This window comes from Lepidochelys kempii, chromosome 28 (genome assembly GCF_965140265.1).
Source record: "Lepidochelys kempii isolate rLepKem1 chromosome 28, rLepKem1.hap2, whole genome shotgun sequence".
In the NCBI taxonomy this organism is placed as follows: Eukaryota; Metazoa; Chordata; order Testudines; family Cheloniidae; genus Lepidochelys; species Lepidochelys kempii.
This window is the reverse complement of record NC_133283.1, coordinates 841,569-859,400: the sequence shown is the minus strand read 5'-3', so window position 1 is coordinate 859,400 and position 17,832 is coordinate 841,569. Positions and strand designations below refer to the sequence as shown.

Genomic DNA, 17,832 nt, shown 5'->3' with positions numbered 1-17,832 from the left:
GTCTTAATTAATGATCTGGAGGATGGTGTGGATTGCACCCTCAGCAAGTTTGCAGATGACACTTATCTGGGAGGAGTGGTAGATACGCTGGAGGGTAGGGATAGGATACAGAGGGACCTAGACAAATTAGAGGATTGGGCCAAAAGAAATCTGATGAGGTTCAACAAGGACAAGTGCAGAGTCCTGCACTTAGGATGGAAGAATCCCATGCACTGCTACAGACTAGGGACCGACTGGCTAAGCAGCAGCTCTGCAGAAAAGGGCCCTAGGGGTTACGGTGGACAAGAAGCTGGATATGAGTCAACACTGTGTCCTTGTTGCCAAGAAGGCCAATGGCATTTTGGGCGGTATAAGTAGGGGCATTGCCAGCAGATAGAGGGACATGATCATTCCCCACTACTCGGCACTGGTGAGGCCTCATCTGGAGTACTGTGTTCGGTTTTGGGCCCCCCACTACAAGAAGGATGTGGAAAAATTGGAAAATGTCCATCGGAGGGCAAGAAAAACTATTAGGGGGCTGGAGCACATGACTTATGAGGAGAGGCTGAGGGAACTGGGATTATTTAGTCTGTGGAAGAGAAGAATGAGGGGGTTTTGATAGCTGCTTTCAACTACCTGAAAGGGGGTTCCAAAGAGGATGAATCTAGACTGTTCTCAGTGGTACTAGATGACAAAAGAAGGAGCAATTGTCTCAAGTTGCAGTGGGGGAGGTCTAGGTTGGCTATTAGGAAAAGCTTTTTCACGAGGAGGGTGGTGAAGCACTGGAATGCATTACCTAGGGAGGTGGTGGAATCTTCTTCCTTAGAGGTTTTTAAGGTCAGGCTTGACAAATCCCTGGCTGGTGATTTAGCTGGGGATTAGGTCCTGCTTTGTGCAGGGAGTTGGACTAGATACCTCCTGAGGTCCCTTCCAAGCCTGATATTCTATGATTCTGTTGAAAGGGTTGTTGGCCAAGGCTGAGTCTGCAGCAGGCAAGTTGGTGTACAGGGGGAGGGGAACTTACTCCCCTTGCGCAGAGCTTACTCCCCTTGCACAGTAACTGGAGTTCTTTGAGATGTGTTCCCCCCTTGGGTGCATGCATCCGGGGCGGCGGAACATGGTGGGCCAGAGACCCATGCCCCCGCCCCCACTTTTTATTGTCTGTAAAGGAGAGTGATGGGGGTAGGAGAGGAGCGAATGGCGGGGAGATTTGGGGGTTTAGAGGTGGTGTGGGGGCAGGGCCTCGGGGAGAAGGGGCAGTGCCGGAGCAGGGCCACGGTTTGGGCGCTGGCGGACTATCCACTTTTAGGTATCTTCTGCTGCTTCTGCATGTGCTGCCATGCACCTTCGATCAGAGATTTTCAGTAGCAGTGCTTGTTCGATCTGAAGACACGCCCTACTCGTCCTCGTACACTGTTGTGAGGCTAGAGAGAGCTGCGTGGGCAAACCACCCTCAGTTTCTTCTCTACCACAGAGTCTCGCAGAGAAAGTTCCAGAGCAGACAGCAAGGACGACGGGGAGTGGTGCACCCATAGGGGGACACATTTCAAAGAACTCCAGCTACGGGACAAGGTGAGTAACCTCTCCTTCTTCTTTGAGTAGCGTCTTTGAGGGCACTCCCATGACTGTCAAGCAACATCCCCACAGAGAAGAGGGAGCTTTGGGCAAGAGTCTACTACCGAAGACAGCACTGCATTGCCAACTGCAGCATCTGCTCTAGACGCATGAACTAAAGCACAGCGGTTGAGGAAAGTATGTACTGAAGTCTAGGTTGCAGCTCTACAAATTTCAGCAGTTGGAACATCCTTGAGTAATGTCATGGAAGTAGATGATGACCTTGTAGAACATGCTAACACCCTAGAAGGGAGCTGAATGTTGATAGGAGTCATAACATTAAATAATACTCCTATTTCAAGAATCTCTGGGTGGAGATTATGGATTTCTTGGATCTGTCTGCAACTGAAAAGAAACAGTTGGCGAGACTTTCACAAAGGTTTGGTTCTGCCAAGAGAGAAGGCTAACATCCTTGTGACATCCAAAATACGGCAAGAAGCTTCTTGCCTAGTCTGATGCGGTTTTGAGGAAAAAAACAGAAGATGAATGGTCACATTAATATGAAAGTCCGAAGACACCGTAGGTAGAATCTCAGCATGTGGTAATAGCATTGCCTTTTCCTTGAAAAACAAGGTAAAGAGATAGTCTGCCATTAAAACTCCCAGTTCGCTGATCCTCTGGGCAGAAGTGACGGCCACGAAAAAAGCTGTTTTCATGAAACAGGTGAAGCAATGAACATGTAGCTAATTTGCTCAAATGGATGTTTCATGAGGCAATTAAGGACAAGGATCAAGTCCCATATTGGAGTAGGTTCTCTAATCTGGGGGGAAAGTTTAATCAGTTCTATGAGGAATCTTTAATTTGGAGGATGACCAAAAATTGAAAAACCTCCCATAGACAAATGAAAGGCTGCAATAGTGTACCTTAACGGAACCCATACGGAAACCTCATCTTTTTAATCCCAACAGGTAGTCCACGATGGTGGAAAGAGGAGAGTGAACTGGAGAGAGATGTCAGTGGCTACACCAGTGGTGAATTTTTTTCCATTTCTGAAGGGAAGTATTTCTCATCGGTGTCCTTCTGCTGTTTACTAATAAGAGTTGTACCTCTTTTGAGCAGCAAGTCTCCACCCCTGAGAACCATTCAGAAGCCTGGAGTTACAGAACTTCCAATTTGGGATGAAGTGTTCTCCCGAGACAACAAGCAGCAACTGATTGGAAGCATCCAGGTTGGATGTCAAGCAAGACCAAATCAGGCAAGGATACCACACCCTGTCTTAGCCAAGTCAATGCCATCAAAATGACCTTGTTCTTGTCCTACTTGATCTTGTTGAGAACTTTCAAGAGCAAGAAACCCCCTTGCCCATGAAATAAGGAAGGTCTTTCCTATTGATTGAGGATCGAGCAACATTTTTTGCACTTTGTGGGCAGTGGCAAAGAAGCTCACTCCTGGAAACCCCCAGGTGAGAAACATGCTTTTTAGGACTCGTGAATCCTACTCCCATTCTTAATTCTGGAAGAAGTGCCTGCTCAGGCTGTCAACCATGGAGTTCTGTATACCCAGGAGGTAATAAGCTGAGATGACTACCTGGTTAGCTACACACCAATACCATAGTTTTATTGGTTCAGCACAGAGTGAAAGGAAGTGTGCCCTGCCCTGATGACCGATGTAGAACATGCAGGCCGTATTTTCTGTCGTGATCTTGACAGATTTGGTTCTGATCAGTGGCAGCAAGCCTTCCTGACTGCTGTCAACTTCAGAATGTGGATGTACAGAAGACACTTTTGGGGAGACCATTTGCCCTGGATGGTGCGTGATCCCAGATGTGGTCTACCATTTTCATTAACTGCGTCAATAACCAGAGAATTTGGTGTTGGGTGTAAAAATTAAAACTCTTGAGTCCTTTGCTGGAACATATTTGTTGTTGGCACATTTACAAGTAGGAGGGGCCATTGCTGGAGTCTGCCAGATGGTCCTAGCAGGTTCTAGCAAAGAAGGGCCACACATGCAGAAGCTGCTGTCCAGGAGTTTATGATGGGAATCCTGGACCTCTTCTTAAGGGTTTTGAAGTGTACCAGTGACATGCTTTATCAGCTCCTGGAATTGTCTGAAGTAATCTGCCATGGAAGGTGGTGGAGTCATTATAACCTCATCTGGGAATGACAAAATATTTATGTAGCCTGCCACATTCTTGCCAACCCTTGCCTTCTGCTCCTCAAAAGTCTCCTCTAATGGTTCGGGTTGACAAGGTTGAAGTGAAGGAGAAGGCTCTGTCTCTGCTCCTTACAAGAGTGACTCAGGGCACTTATGGCTGTTGATGATATAGGGCCCAGGGGTCTCAATAAGGCCACTGGGGGTCCCCATAGGGCATAAGAAGAGGTATCCACCATTGATCATGCCAGAATTGGTAGAAGCATTGCCTCTTGCAGAATAAACAGGAGAACCCCAACATAAAATCTGGTGGCTGAAAGAGTCATCGTCAACATATTTCAGGAGAGGTGATAATTGTTCACCCTAGAGGGTTGAAGTCCTGTATAAGGAGGTTTTGATGAAAAAATGTGGAGTCAGTGACCCAGAAGATCTTGATACGGACAGCTGTCTGGTGGCGGTAAATAATGAGGACTCTGGCTTATTTGACCCAAGAAAGTCCTTTGAGTATCTAAACTCCTGCAGTACCAATGGTACTTAGGAGGTAGTTACATGAGGAGGCCAGCTTCCATATCAAGGCAGGTACCAATCTTGAGAGCATCAGTGCTACGGGCCCCAAACACTTGCTATGAGTTCAGAGTCAGACTCTGGTGGTACGTATAGGATGATGGTATAGGTACAGGTATGCAGAAGCGTACAAAGGCACAGACTTTTTTGATGTAGACCTTCTACTAGTATGGATACTACCACCCGAAGCTGAAGATGTCTTTGGTACCCAATCCTGTTTTGTAATACTAAGGCTCTTAGAGGAAGCCTTAGATATCCTCACGGTGCTGAACCCACTTGGAACTCCATCTCGGACCTGTGGTCTCTGGAACATTTTTCTCACTCGGTGACCAAGACTTCTTAGAAGGACCTCTAGCACTTTTACTTTTCTTGTCAATACCCAGAGACTTAGAACGTGATGCTCTCTGTACTACTGTACTTTCCAGGAGGAAGGACACCGCTTATAGCCTGGCATCGCGCAGAACAGAAAAGGCCAGAGAAACCTCTCAACTGGAGAAAAAAAGGAACCAAAGGATAACAACCGCCCCAACAAAACAACTAAACCAAACTAGCAAACTATACTAACCGGGCACGCTCGACACTCCATCTCAGGACAAAGGTGGAACTGAAGGGCGTTCGCCCACACAGCCCTATATGTCCTCAGTACAGGGCGCAAGGAGGTATGGGGCGCATGTGTAGGTCAAACAAACACTGACACCAAAAATCCAAGGCGTATGGGGACACGTGTGCACTTAAAGTAACCGGGAGTGGAGCACCCACTCACTCAAAGAAGAATGGAGGGGAATGCGGAGTGTGTAGATCTCAGTTATTTTAAATCCACTTCTCTGAGCGGTGTGTACCTTGGGGCAAAATAAACCATGCTTTGCTCTAGAGAACCAGCTTCTGGGGCACTGTGTACTGTTACCGCCCCGGGGGCGAAGGAACATGGCTGGAGACCGGCAGGGTGTAACCTGGAGAGCAGCTCTGAGAGCAGCTGGATTGCAGGATCCCACCCCATAGCTGAGGGGAGCAAGGGGACCCTGGTGTGTGTGTTGGGCGGGGGGGAGAGGAAATGGGGCACACTGAGCCCCTGGCAGGGGGTGGTAGACAGAGTCTCTGGCACAGAGGAAGGACTGGGGGAATGGCAGGGGGTCCTTGCAACAGAGGAGGAAGGGAGGGGGGGTGCACAGGGAGTTAGTGGGGCGGACAAAGGATGCCAGGAGGGTGTGCACGGAGCTCGGCCGTCAGAAGCTATGAAGTCCGCACCCCCCAGGTGTCAGATCCAGTCCCAGCTGTCGACTGTGATAGCTGGGGGAGAGGGAGGGGAGCTGGGGGTCAGGGATCTCTGGCAAGGCAGCTGAGGGCTGGGAGATGGATGCTCAGCTGCTGCCATCTAGTGGCCAGAGCAGCTCATTACCTGGCACAGGGGGTGAGGCCTGTGGAAGTGCGCAGGGCCCTGGGATCACAGCACGCATCCAGGATTCATAGGTCAGGCCAGTAAACAAATCCATGGGGGAGATACCGGTCTAGATAGGCCCATGCATCTCATCCAGGGCAGCAGAGAGGGGCTGGGATAACAGGCTAGATGGGCCCACAGGTATGATCCAGGGCAGCAGAGAGGGGCCAGGATACCAGGCTAGATGGGCCCACAGGTCTGATTTAAGGTGGCAGGGAAGGGGTGGGTTATTGATGGGTCCTGATGTATGGTGACAATTCCTACCCCCCATCCCTCAAGAGACGATCATAACGTTAGTGTCGTAACAAAGATTTTATTTCCATTATGAACATGACAAGTTGGTACAAAACAGCCCCACGGTACCAGCACCACAGAGACAGGCCAGAAACAGGAACCCTGCATCCGACGTGGAACGGGAGCGACCGTTTCAGCTCCCGAACCGGGGCCAATCCTTCCCTGCGCCTAGGACAGAAAGAACACGGAGACCATGACGCCTCACTCATGGACAACTGAGAGGTCGTCAAGAGCAATCGAAGGGAATACCTGGGTAGAGAACGAAGCTGTCCTGGGGGACTCTCTGCCACAAGATACCGAGCTTAGAGAAGATTCAGCAAAAGGGTCAATATGGATAAATGAGCACATCCTGAATTACCAAAGGCGCTCGGGACGGACTTGCAAACCCTAAGCTCAGGGGAACATCTCCCCTGGGCAGGCTATGCCACAAATGTCCACTAGGGGGTGTCACACACCTTATTCTGAAGCAATTGGTCCCTGCCACAGACAGGATACCGGCTTGATGGGCCTATGGTCCAATCCGGTTTGGCTTGTGATTTGAGTGAGAGTTGGCAATGCTGGGGGTGAGACATAGGGGGCAGGATGGGATGAAGCAGGGAACACTAACACTCCGCGGCGCTTTGAGCTCCGGGAACCGGGTTTTCTTTAGCTCAGCTTCGAGAGCTGCAAGGTCCCGGGTTCGAGGCCTGCAGACAGAGCGACGCACCCAGCGCTGCTGCAGGTGGAGAATTCAGGAGGAGAACTGAGAGCCGTTTCCCACCTGGGGCAGAAATCTCCCCAAGGAAAGGGCCCAATGGGTGGCCCCGCCCCCGCTACCTAGAACTCGGTGAGGTCGTCGTTGAAGTACAGCAAGATGCCCGGCGTGTACAGGTCGGAGTCCAGGTTGAGCTGGCAGAACTCCACGTCCTCGTCCGGGATCTTGTTCTGCTCCAGCGTCTTGTCCATGTCCAGGTTGACGCCCTCGTACTTCCAGGTATAGCTGGCGGCGTGGGCGTTGTGGGGCAGGTAGCGCCACAGGATCTCCCACATGGACTCCTCCGCGCACACCTGGGGGATGGCGTGAGAGACTTGGGGCCTGCTGGACTGACCGGCCCTCGAGCAAATATTTCTTCCCCCAAACCTCCAACCTCAGCTCCCAGGGAAACAAAAGCACCATCTCCCCCCGGCGCCCCCTGCTGCTCACAGGGGAGTTCACTGCCTCCCTAACCCAGCAGCACCAGCCTTGTGTAAAGCAGCTGCTGGCTCAGACCACCAACTCCCCTCCACCCCGCTCCATGTCCCACCCTGCCCTGCTTCTTATATCCCTCCTTCCCAGCATGCCTTGCTACCAAGCCCTCCACCTCAGGGACTACAACTCCCAGAATCCCCCTGCATCCGGGGGAAATGGGGTCATGACCAGCCTTAAAGGACCAGCATGCTACCGCATCATGTGTATTTCAGGACAGGAGTGGGCTCTAGATTGATTGGAGACCCCACTTAGCGCCTGTCCGTATGTCCTGGTAACTCAAGGCCCCCCTGAATAGTGCGTGGGGATGGCAGTTCGCCCGGCGTTGCCACTCAAGCTCCCTGCCCCGTGTGAGGCCCAGCTCACTTCCAGCATGTGCTCCTGCGAGGTCAGGGTGTTGACGATGCGGATGTGCCGGGTCTTGGAAGCCAGGATCCCCACTTCATACTTGCTGTCCTTCCACCATGGCAGCCCGAAGTCGTTTGCCCAGTCGGAGCGGGGCAGCTGGGGTGGGATGTGGATGAAGCGGCCCTGGGGGGTGTAGTACTTGACGCAGCCCGTCAGCGGGTCCACGTGGGTCTGGATCTGAAAGGCAGGCGATTCCATTAGCAGGGTTAAGGGGGAATCCGACTGCACTCCCCCAGCCACTGCCTCCTAGGTCAATAAATGTGTTACAGGCAGACAAGAATCACAGACTTGCTTAAAGCTGATGGGCCTGCTAAGCACCGTAAATGGAAGGAGCAATTAAATACCCCCTTTGCATCATAAGAGCTGACTAAGAAGCCACCGCCCAAGGCCAGAGAGCCAAAAGGTTTCCCTGCAACTGGGATATGGATTGGTTGCAGTTGTGTCTGTGCAGGGGCGAGGAAGAAAGCTAGGGAAGCCGTGCTGAGGGAGTCAGCAAGGAGGCAGAGCTCTTTGGGGCACAGGACTGGCTGGAGAGGCAGGCTTGGGGATTTCTGAGCAAGGAAACTGCCTGGTGTTTGATCCCAGAAAACAGGATTGCAGTACGGTCTTTGCTTGCATTACCGAAATCCCTGACTCGCAGCATCCAATGGGAACAACCCTGAATATCGGCTCACAGCTTGGGCGAAGGGGGCAGCCCCAGGATTCCACCAGATCAGCTGGTCCCAGACCCCACTGACAGCGGAGGATGGATCCCAGCCTCCCACTCCCTCAAGAAGAACCACAAACAGGAACCTGAGTGTGGGGTTCATGGGGGAAGGGGACAGAGGCATCAGACCCTGAAGCCCCAATGGCTGTGGATCAGGACCCCGTCGGCAAGTCAGCGAGCTTGTAGTCAGCTGCTTAGCGAACAAGCCAGTCCCACCCTGTGAGACAGGAAAGGGCAGAGCTGGAGAGGGTGATGTGGCTGGGAGGGAAGGTTTCCATCCGTGGGGGTGTGGGGGGGGAGTTCTGCGCCCAGCTGGGGAATTCCTCTAAGGACCCCTGGAGACAAGGAAGGAAGGAAAACGTTCTATTCCCACTATGCAGCCACCTCTAGGGTGGGCAGGGCGGCTGGTTATCCAGGGATCCCTCCCCTGTACTGAGATGCAGCCACCTCTGGGGCAGGGCCCAGCAGCTGTTTAACCACTTCACAACGGTTTCGGACAGGAAGGGAAGGAGAACCCTGTGCCCATGTCAAACTGCAGGGGTGGCGTTTGGGGATCTGGGCAAGCACCGGCCCCCTGTAACGACCCCCCGCTCTGCCAGTGCTCACGTCTCTGGTCTTGGGGTTGAACCAGTGACTAATGTCCTTTCCCGCCGCTTCCAAGATGGGCCTCAGCAAGACGTCCCCTGCGGGAGACAGAGCCGGGAGTCAGACGACATGTGCGGTGATGTGGCGGGGTGGGGGACATGCATCCGTGTGCCCCCAGGCTGGTAGGGCCAGGTTCACGTGGGAGGGTGCGGGTTCAGTGGAGGGGACTAGGGAGGAGTGCCACAGGGCTTTGGGGGGGGGGAGGGCTGGCCCACCAGTGGGTGTGTGCAGGGGGTGCAGTGGGTGTGGGGTCCCCCAGTGAATGGAAGGATGCCGGTTACCTTTGTGCTATAGGGCCAGTAGGTTCAGGTCAGGCTCTGGGGCTAGGATGGTGTGTGGGAGTCCCGATGGGGGGGTGCCCTGTGGGGAAGAGTGCCAGGGTGCACATGGGGGCTTGGGGGACTCTATGAAGGGTGGAGTGAGCATTGTGTGTGGGGGAGGGCCTATGGAGGGTGCCCCAGTCAACTGGGGGGGTCTTGACCAGAGTGCGATGTGAGGGGGCGTATGGGGGTGCAGCGATGGACTCTGGGGGGAGTCCAGGAGGGAGCCGCAGTGTATTGTGGGGGTGCTGGGGGTTGTGGCACCGCAGTGCATTGTGGGGGGGTGCTCAGGGATGCCACGGTACATTGTGTGGGGGGGGCTAGGGGGGTGGCGCAGGGCATTGTGGGGAGGCTTAGCGGGGGGGGCGGCGCGGGGCATTGGGGGGAGGGTTGGTGGGGGGGCGGCGCGGGGCATTGTGGAGGGGGTTGGCAGGGGGGGCGGCGCAGGGCTCTGCGGGTGGGGGGGGTGCTGGGGGGCTCGGCGGGGGGCATTGGGGGGAGGGTTGGTGGGGGGGCGGCGCGGGGCATTGTGGAGGGGGTTGGCAGGGGGGGCGGCGCAGGGCTCTGCGGGTGGGGGGGTGCTGGGGGCTCGGCGGGGGGGCGGCGGGGGGCATTGGGGGGAGGGTTGGTGGCGGGGCGCCGCGGGGCATTGTGGAGGGGGTTGGCAGGGGGGGCGGCGCAGGGCTCTGCGGGTGGGGGGGTCCCGGGGGCTCGGCGGGGGGGCGGCGCAGCGGGGCATTGTGGGGGAGGGTTGGTGGCGGGGGCGCCGCGGGGCTCTGCGGGTGGGGGGGGTCCCGGGGGGCTCGGCAGGGGGGCGGCGCCGCGGGGCATTGTGGGGGGTGTTGGCGGGGGGGGCGCCGCGGGGCATTGTGGGGGGTGTTGGCGGGGGGGGGCGGCGCAGGGCATTGTGGGGGTTGGTGGCGGGGCGGCGCGGGGCTCTGCGGGTGGGGGGGTCCCGGGGGGCTCGGCAGGGGGGCGGCGCCGCGGGGCATTGTGGGGGGTGTTGGCGGGGGGGGCGCCGCGGGGCATTGTGGGGGGTGTTGGCGGGGGGGGGGCGGCGCGGGGCATTGTGGGGGAGGGTTGGTGGCGGGGGCGCCGCGGGGCTCTGCGGGTGGGGGGGGGTCCCGGGGGGCTCGGCAGGGGGGCGGCGCCGCGGGGCATTGTGGGGGGCGGCGCGGGGCATTGTGGGCGCAGACCCTCGTGCTGCCGGACCAGCGGGCTGAGGTCGGAGACGCGGCCCAGGAACGACACCCAGAGGTCCCCGGGCCGCGCGTGCGCCGCCACCTCGCGCGGGGTGAAGTAGCGGGACGGGAACGTCTCCATCGCGCTGCCATGGCAACCGCCGGCCGCCCCCTCCCCCTCCCAGCAGCCAGCGCGCGCGCTCGGCCCGCCGGGAGACTCCGCCCCCCCCGCGCACGGGCCGCCGGTCGCGCGCTGCGCTCGCGAGAGGAGGAGGAGCCGCCGGGGGGCGGGGCGGGATGGCGGCGCCGGCCGGGCAGCGCGAGGAGAACGGGTGCTGCGGCCGCGGGGGGAGCCCCGCGGTGAGAGGGGGCGGGGGGCAGGTCCCTGGCCGGGGGGGCAGCGGAGGGAGAGGTTGGGGGAAGGGGCGGCGGGGGGGGTGTCGGCGAGGGCCCTGGGGGGCAGCAGCGAGGCGCAGGGGCAGCAGCGGGGGTGCGGCTGTGGGGAGCAGGGGGCGGGGGCAGCAGCGGGGGGGCGCGGGTGGGGGGAGCCGGGGGTCCGGGGGGCAGCAGCGGGGGGGCGCGGGTGGGGGGAGCAGGGGGCCGGGGGGCAGCAGCGGGGGGGCGCGGCTGGGGGGAGCAGGGGCCCGGGGGGGCAGCAGCGGGGGTGCGGCTGTGGGGAGCAGGGGGGGCGGGGGCAGGGGCAGCAGCGGGGGGGCGCGGGTGGGGGGAGCCGGGGGTCCGGGGGCGGCAGCGGGGGGGCGCGGCTGTGGGGGGCGGGGGGCCGGGGCGGCAGCGGGGGGGCGCGGCTGGGGGGAGCAGGGGGCCGGGGGCCGGGGGGCAGCAGCGGGGGGGCGCGGCTGGGGGGGGCCGGGGGCCGGGGGGCAGCAGCGGGGGGGCGCGGCTGGGGGGAGCAGGGGCCCGGGGGGGCGCGGCTGGGGGGAGCAGGGGGCCGGGGGGCAGCAGCGGGGGGGCGCGGCTGGGGGGAGCAGGGGCCCGGGGGGGCGCGGCTGGGGGGAGCAGGGGCCCCGGGGGGCGCGGCTGGGGGGCGCGGCTGGGGGGAGCAGGGGGCCGGGGGCCGGGGGGCAGCAGCGGGGGGGCGCGGCTGGGGGGGGCCGGGGGCCGGGGGGCAGCAGCGGGGGGGCGCGGCTGGGGGGAGCAGGGGCCCGGGGGGGCGCGGCTGGGGGGAGCAGGGGGCCGGGGGGCAGCAGCGGGGGGGCGCGGCTGGGGGGAGCAGGGGCCCGGGGGGGCGCGGCTGGGGGGAGCAGGGGCCCCGGGGGGGCGCGGCTGGGGGCGCGGCTGGGGGGAGCAGGGGGCCGGGGGGCAGCAGCGGGGGGGGCGCGGCTGGGGGGAGCAGGGGCCCGGGGGGGCGCGGCTGGGGGGAGCAGGGGGCCGGGGGGCAGCAGCGGGGGGGCGCGGCTGGGGGGAGCAGGGGCCCGGGGGGGCGCGGCTGGGGGGAGCAGGGGCCCGGGGGGCGCGGCTGGGGGGAGCAGGGGGCCGGGGGGCAGCAGCGGGGGGGCGCGGCTGGGGGGGAGCAGGGGGCCGGGGGGCAGCAGCGGGGGGGCGCGGCTGGGGGGAGCAGGGGCCCGGGGGGGCGCGGCTGGGGGGAGCAGGGGCCCGGGGGGCAGCAGCGGGGGGGCGCGGCTGGGGGGAGCAGGGGCCCGGGGCGGGTCCCCGGGGCGGTTCGGGCTCCCCGCTCTCCCCCGGCCTGAGCCCCGCTCTCCCCGCAGGACTCGGAGGCGGAGGCGCCCGACTCGCCCCGCGCCCGCGCCCGCCGCCAGCTGGAGGCGCTGCTGAACCGCAGCCTGCGGATCCGCATGACGGACGGGCGGACGCTCGTCGGCTGCTTCCTCTGCACCGACCGCGACTGCAACGTCATCCTGGGCTCGGCGCAGGAGTTCCTCAAAGCCAGCGGTGCGCCGGACGCCGGGGTTCCCCGCCTGGGGGCTGCTGGGGGCCAGGACCTCCCCCGCGCTGGGGGGTCAGAGCAGGGGGTTCTGGGAGCCAGGACTCCTGGGTTCCCTCCCCGGTGCTGGGAGGGAGTGGGGGGCTGGGGGGTCAGAGCAGGGGGTTCTGGGAGACAGGACTCCTGGGTTCCCTCCCCGGTGCTGGGAGGAGAGGGGGAGCTGGTGGGTCAGAGCGGGGGGGGGTGGGGGGGTGGCTGGCAGCCAGGACTCCTGGGTTCTCTCCCCAGCGCTGGGAGGGGAGGGGGGGGCTGGTGGTTAGAGCGGGGCCCGGGGAGGGGAGCGGCTGGCGCAGGGAGCGACTCTCTGACCCCCCCCCTCTCGTCCCCAGACTCCTTTGCGGCCAGCGAGCCCCGCGTGCTGGGCCTGGCCATGGTGCCCGGGCACCACGTCGTCTCCATCGAGGTGGAGCTGGAGAACCTGGGCAGCCCCCAGTACCTGTGAGAGGCGCCCGGCGGAGAGACCTGCCCGAGGACCTGCCCGTGGGGCACTGCCGGGCACCGGGGCTGGCGGCCGGGGGGCGCTCTGCCCAGTAAAGCCTGTGGGGAGCCCAGAGCAGCTGCCGGGCCTCGTTTGTGCCGCACGGGTCTCGGCGTCCCTGGCCGGAAACAAGCCGGTTCCTTCGCTCCCCCCCATGGGTGACCAGGCCTTGTTCTACTCTGAGATAGCGCGTTGGCGTCTGGGCACCAGTAGCCGAGCCAGGGTTAGTGCCAACTGCTTCCCGCTCTTCTCCGCACACCAAAACTAATCCCCTCGCTCCCGACCCACAGCCCCTGCTAGCCCAGCCCTGCCCCCCCAGCCCTGCCGGTGCCCCTCACTCCCGACCCACAGCCCCCTGCTAGCCCCAGCCCTGCCCCCCCAGCCCTGCCGGTGCCCCTCACTCCCGACCCACAGCCCCCTGCCCCCCCAGCCCTGCCGGTGAGGTGCCCCTCACTTCCGACCCTACTGATTTGTTTTCCCTGTTCCCCCTCCCCCCACTAGCACTGTTAACCCCTTGCTGGCCAGGGCTGCTCCCCCTGCACTCTGGGAATGGGGGGGACCCCGCTGCTGCCTCCCCGTCTCCGTGGCCTTGGGCCGAGCCTGGCCCCCAGCCCAGCGCCTGCTGTTCCCATCAGCTCCGAACAATGGGCCGCTCTGTCCCCCGCCCCGTCCTGCCCTTCCCCTGCCGCAGGCTGCGACCCGGGGGAGCCGCTTATCTTAGCCCAGGCTGCTTCCCCTGTTCCCAGCTGCTGACGCCAGCCCTGGGCCCCTGGCTGCCCCATGGCCCTGCCTGCGGGGGGCACTGGACCCCCCGCGCCTGCCTTAAACCCGCGCCAGCCCAAAAGCATGCCCAAGCAGGGGGGGCTGGGAGCCAGGACTCCTGGGTTCTCTCCCTGGCTCTGGGAGGGAGGCTGGTGGGTTAGAGTAGAGGGGGTTGGGAGCCAGGACTCCTGGGTTCTGTCCCCGGCTCTGTCACTGTCCTGTTGCCTGGGGCTCCATCTGCCTCCCTTTCCCTGCGTAGGACAGGGGTAACCCTCGCTCCTGGCCCCATCCCACCCCATGCCCTTGTTGCCTCTGCTGGCAGGTTCCCCATCCCCATGCCTGACCCCTGCCCACCTAGCGGGGAGCGATGTGAGGGGGCAGGGCTGGACCTCCGGGGGGTTCCCAGGGCCTGGGCCCTGCCTCTGCTCCCTCCGGCCATGGAAAACTTGAGCGTGTTTTCCCGGCGGCTGTTTGCTGTGGAGCCAGGCCAGCCCTGGAGCGGAAGGGCAGGCAGGGGTCAGAGAACGGCCCTTCGCGGGGTGGGGGCGAGGCCAGCAGTGAAGGGTCGTGGCAGCGCCCGGCAAAACAGGGACCTGCCTCCAGTAGAGGGTCGGGGCAGCGCCGGGCCCTGAGGAATAGGGGGGAAAGTGGTGGCAGAAATCCTGCAGCAGGGAGTTCCGCAGCCCCAGCCCTGCCACAGCAGTGTGTGCCGCAGCCCCAGCCTGCCTGCCCCCCTGGTGGGGCAGGATGGGATCCCACAGCAGATGTGGGGGAGGCCCCCAGCCCTTCCCTTAGCATGTTGGTCTACCCTGGGGCCTCCCCCACCCCTGAGTGACACACAAATGTTGAGCGGGGGTATAAGAAAAAGGAATCAACGTGCTTGATAGAAAAGGACTTTTATTGATAATAAAATGACCCCCCCCACACACGTCTGCTTCCTTTGAAGGTCCCCCCGCCCCACCCTAGCCTGCCCCTCACCCTCAGCCCCCCAAGGCCCAGAGCTCCCGACCTCACCCAGCTCAGACCAATGCCTGCCCCTCAATCCAGAGGGGGTCCCCCCCAACCCACAGCCTTCCCTAGATTGCCCCAACAGCTCACCCCAACCCCAGGCACAAACGTTGCCCCCCCGAAGCAGCCAGAGGCAGAACAAGCAGGTGTCGCGCACCCCAAACCAGCAGCAATTCCCCTCCCCCCTCCGGTCTCTTTGGGGTGTCGGCCCCACGCGGGTTGCTCCTCGTTCGCTGGGGGGGCCGGCAGGGGCGCCCCGGGCCCCCCTCACACCCAGACCTTGTCCCGCGGGGCGGGCGGGCGGGCGCGGGGGCAGCACCAGGCGGCCTGGCGGTAGTGCCCGGCGGGCAGGTTGCGGTAGACGGCCAGGCTGTAGGGCAGGAGGCAGTAGCCCAGCTGCAGGTGCCGCGCCAGCCGGACGAAGGCCGCCAGGCCCAGCACCAGGAGCGGCAGCAGCAGGGTGAAGCCGAGCACCAGCAGGGCCGTGGCCCCGGCGTCGTGAAGATGGGCCTCGCACGGGGGCACGCGGGCGTGCAGGAACTGCGGGGGGGAGGGGAGAGGGTCAGCGGGCGGGCGACAGGCGTGTGGGCCGGCGCTGGCCCTTGGGAGGGTACGTACACACGCGTGTGATCGCACGCTCATGGGCACTGGCCGCACGCCACAGCCGAGCCCGAAGCCTGGGGGCACCCCCCTCAGGTGTGCAAACGGCGTGCAAGGACGGGGGCCCCCGTGCAAACACCCCCAGCCCCACCATCTAAGCTCCCCTGGCCTGAATGGACAACGCCCCCCCCCGCATTTGTCAGGAGTGATGGGGGGGGCAGGGGCGGCGCCGAGACGGGCTGCCCCGGCCCCATGGGGTTATCGGCCACAACCAGACCCCCCAGGTCTGCACTTCGTCAGCTGTCAGGCGGGGTGGGGGAGGGGAAGGGAAGGGCAGGACGCCTGGGTTCTCTCCCTGGCTCTGGCAGTGGGGGGTGGGGGCCTGGGAGCCAGGACTCCTGGGTTCATGTTGCTTGTCTCAACCCCCCCCCCGCCCGCCCCATTCCTGGGGCTGCTGGGAATTTAACGTCCCTGCTGGGCTGGGACCACCCAGAGCATCCCGCAGCTCCATGGGGTGGGGGGGTCCAACCCCCCCCAGGAATCCAAGGGCAGAGATATCGCCCCTCCCCCAGCCCTGCCGGTGCCCCTCACTCCCGACCTGAAGCCCCCTGCCAGCTCTGTTCTGCGCAGCTCCAGGGGGTCAGAGGGGAGGGGGGGCCCCGAGGGGGGGCTCACCTTGGAGTGGCAGAGGAAGCCCCGGGGGTGTCTCGGGAGGGGATCCGGGGGGGGCTCACCTTGGAGTGGCAGAGGAAGCCCCTGGGTGTCTCGGGGGAGCCGAGGGGGGGATCCGGGGGGGGTCAGAGGGGAGCGGGGCTCTGGGGCGGGTCAGAGGGGTGAGGGTCCGGGGCGCTCATCTTGGAGTGGCAGAAAAAGCCCCGGGGTGTCTCGGGGGAGCCGAGGGGGGGTCTCTGCGGGGGGCTCACCTTGGAGTGGCAGAGGAAGCCCCGGGGGTGTCTGGGGGGGGGACCCGGGGGGGTCAGGGGGCCGGGGGGGCTCACCTTGGAGTGGCAGAGGAAGCCCCGGGGGTGTCTCGGGGGGGGCTCACCTTGGAGTGGCAGGGGAAGCCCCGGGGGTGTCTCGGGGGGGGCTCACCTTGGAGTGGCAGGGGAAGCCCCGGGGGTGTCTCGGGGGGGGCCCCGGGGGGGTCAGGGGGGCTCACCTTGGAGTGGCAGGGGAAGCCTCGGGGGGGGCTCACCTTGGAGTGGCAGGGGAAGCCCCGGGGGTGTCTCGGGGGGGGCTCACCTTAGAGTGGCAGGGGAAGCCCCGGGGGTGTCTCGGGGGGGGCTCACCTTAGAGTGGCAGGGGAAGCCCCGGGGGTGTCTCGGGGGGGGCTCACCTTAGAGTGGCAGGGGAAGCCCCGGGGGTGTCTCGGGGGGGGGCTCACCTTGGAGTGGCAGGGGAAGCCCCGGGGGTGTCTCGGGGGGGGCTCACCTTGGAGTGGCAGGGGAAGCCTCGGGGGGGGCTCACCTTGGAGTGGCAGGGGAAGCCCCGGGGGTGTCTCGGGGGGGGCCCGGGGGGGTCAGGGGGGCTCACCTTGGAGTGGCAGAGGAAGCCCCGGGGGTGTCTCGGGGGGGGCCCCGGGGGGGTCAGGGGGGCTCACCTTGGAGTGGCAGGGGAAGCCCCGGGGGTGTCTCGGGGGGGGCCCGGGGGGGTCAGGGGGGCTCACCTTGGAGTGGCAGGGGAAGCCCCGGGGGTGTCTCGGGGGGGCCCGGGGGGCTCACCTTGGAGTGGCAGAGGAAGCCGAGCCCCAGCGCGGTGCCCGCGGGCAGCAGCGCGGCCGCGCAGAGCAGCGCGCAGAGCAGGGCGCAGAGCGCCGCGGCCAGCAGGTTGTGCGCGCTCAGCAGGACGGCGCAGGCCAGGCAGTCCAGCGCCCCGCGCAGCTCCAGCGGGGGCCCCGGGCCCGGCTCCGGCTCCCCCGCGCCGTACGGGGGCGGCGGCACCGGGCTGCCCCGCTCCGCCCCGCCGGGATCCCGCCGCCCGCTCGCCGCCGGGGAGCCGGACATGGCCGGAGCGGGGGGTCCGGCGGCCCGAGGGGCTCCCTGCGCGGCCCCTGCGCGCTGCGCCTTATAGCGCCCGCGGGCGGCCCGGGCCCCGCCCCCCCTCGTCCCGGGCCCCGCCCCCCCGGCCAGGCGCAGCAGGGGAGGCGTCGGGAGGGAGGCGAGTCCTGGGACAAGACGCGGGGGGGGGGTTTCCTGGCTCTGCTGCCCGGCTCATCCCCCCTCCCCCGCCCTCCATGTGCAAAGGGGGGGCCAGGAATTTGGCCTGCTCAGATTCCACGGATGCTTGAAGCGATCCACCGCCTGTCACCCCCCCCCCAGCTCTGCCGGTGCCCCTCACTCCCGCCCCCCCAGCTCCAGCCCTGGCCCCCCCCACGCTCTGCCGGTGCCCCTCACTCCCGCCCCCCAGCCCCAGCCCTGGCCCCCCCCCAGCTCTGCCGGTGCCCCTCACTCCCGCCCCCCAGCTCCAGCCCTGGCCCCCCCCCAGCTCTGCCGGTGCCCCTCACTCCCGCCCCCCAGCTCCAGCCCTGGCCCCCCCAGCTCTGCCGGTGCCCCTCACTCC

At 63.8% G+C, this 17,832-nt stretch overlaps 3 protein-coding genes across 3 annotated transcripts; 1 reads left to right on the top strand and 2 right to left on the bottom strand.

Moving 5' to 3' along the window:
• Positions 1–5,980: 5,980 nt before the first annotated feature.
• CYB5D1 (cytochrome b5 domain containing 1) lies at positions 5,981–10,664 on the bottom strand. The gene is made up of 5 exons (XM_073326484.1): positions 10,478–10,664; positions 8,923–8,999; positions 7,569–7,787; positions 6,794–7,024; positions 5,981–6,145 (listed from the first exon to the last, which is right to left on the bottom strand). Exons 1-4 carry the CDS (start codon positions 10,602–10,604, stop codon positions 6,794–6,796), a joined length of 654 nt encoding a protein of 217 aa, XP_073182585.1. The 5' UTR covers positions 10,605–10,664; the 3' UTR covers positions 5,981–6,145.
• Positions 10,665–10,713: 49 nt separating this feature from the next.
• Positions 10,714–12,976, top strand: NAA38 (N-alpha-acetyltransferase 38, NatC auxiliary subunit). Its single transcript, XM_073326485.1, has 3 exons — positions 10,714–10,822; positions 12,190–12,373; positions 12,755–12,976. The coding sequence occupies exons 1-3, from the start codon at positions 10,760–10,762 to the stop codon at positions 12,865–12,867; spliced, it is 360 nt and encodes a 119-aa protein (XP_073182586.1). The 5' UTR covers positions 10,714–10,759; the 3' UTR covers positions 12,868–12,976.
• A 1,668-nt stretch (positions 12,977–14,644) lies between these two features.
• TMEM88 (transmembrane protein 88) lies at positions 14,645–17,375 on the bottom strand. The gene is made up of 2 exons (XM_073326482.1): positions 16,995–17,375; positions 14,645–15,213 (listed from the first exon to the last, which is right to left on the bottom strand). The coding sequence occupies exons 1-2, from the start codon at positions 17,274–17,276 to the stop codon at positions 14,941–14,943; spliced, it is 555 nt and encodes a 184-aa protein (XP_073182583.1). The 5' UTR covers positions 17,277–17,375; the 3' UTR covers positions 14,645–14,940.
• Between the last annotated feature and the right edge of the window lie 457 nt (positions 17,376–17,832).

Excerpts from the sequence above, each read along its gene's own strand:
- CYB5D1 (XM_073326484.1), bottom strand. The coding sequence starts at position 10,604 with ATGGAGACGTTCCCGTCCCGCTACTTCACCCCGCGCGAGGTGGCGGCG. Across the intron at positions 9,000-10,477 it reads GCTGGTCCGGCAGCACGAGG|GGGACGTCTTGCTGAGGCCC; the intron begins GTCTGCGCCCAC and ends TGTCTCCCGCAG. Across the intron at positions 7,788-8,922 it reads TCAACCCCAAGACCAGAGAC|ATCCAGACCCACGTGGACCC; the intron begins GTGAGCACTGGC and ends CCTGCCTTTCAG.
- TMEM88 (XM_073326482.1), bottom strand. The coding sequence starts at position 17,276 with ATGTCCGGCTCCCCGGCGGCGAGCGGGCGGCGGGATCCCGGCGGGGCG. Across the intron at positions 15,214-16,994 it reads GCTTCCTCTGCCACTCCAAG|TTCCTGCACGCCCGCGTGCC; the intron begins GTGAGCCCCCCG and ends TCCCCCCCGCAG.
- NAA38 (XM_073326485.1), top strand. The coding sequence starts at position 10,760 with ATGGCGGCGCCGGCCGGGCAGCGCGAGGAGAACGGGTGCTGCGGCCGC. Across the intron at positions 10,823-12,189 it reads GCCGCGGGGGGAGCCCCGCG|GACTCGGAGGCGGAGGCGCC; the intron begins GTGAGAGGGGGC and ends CTCTCCCCGCAG. Across the intron at positions 12,374-12,754 it reads GGAGTTCCTCAAAGCCAGCG|ACTCCTTTGCGGCCAGCGAG; the intron begins GTGCGCCGGACG and ends TCTCGTCCCCAG.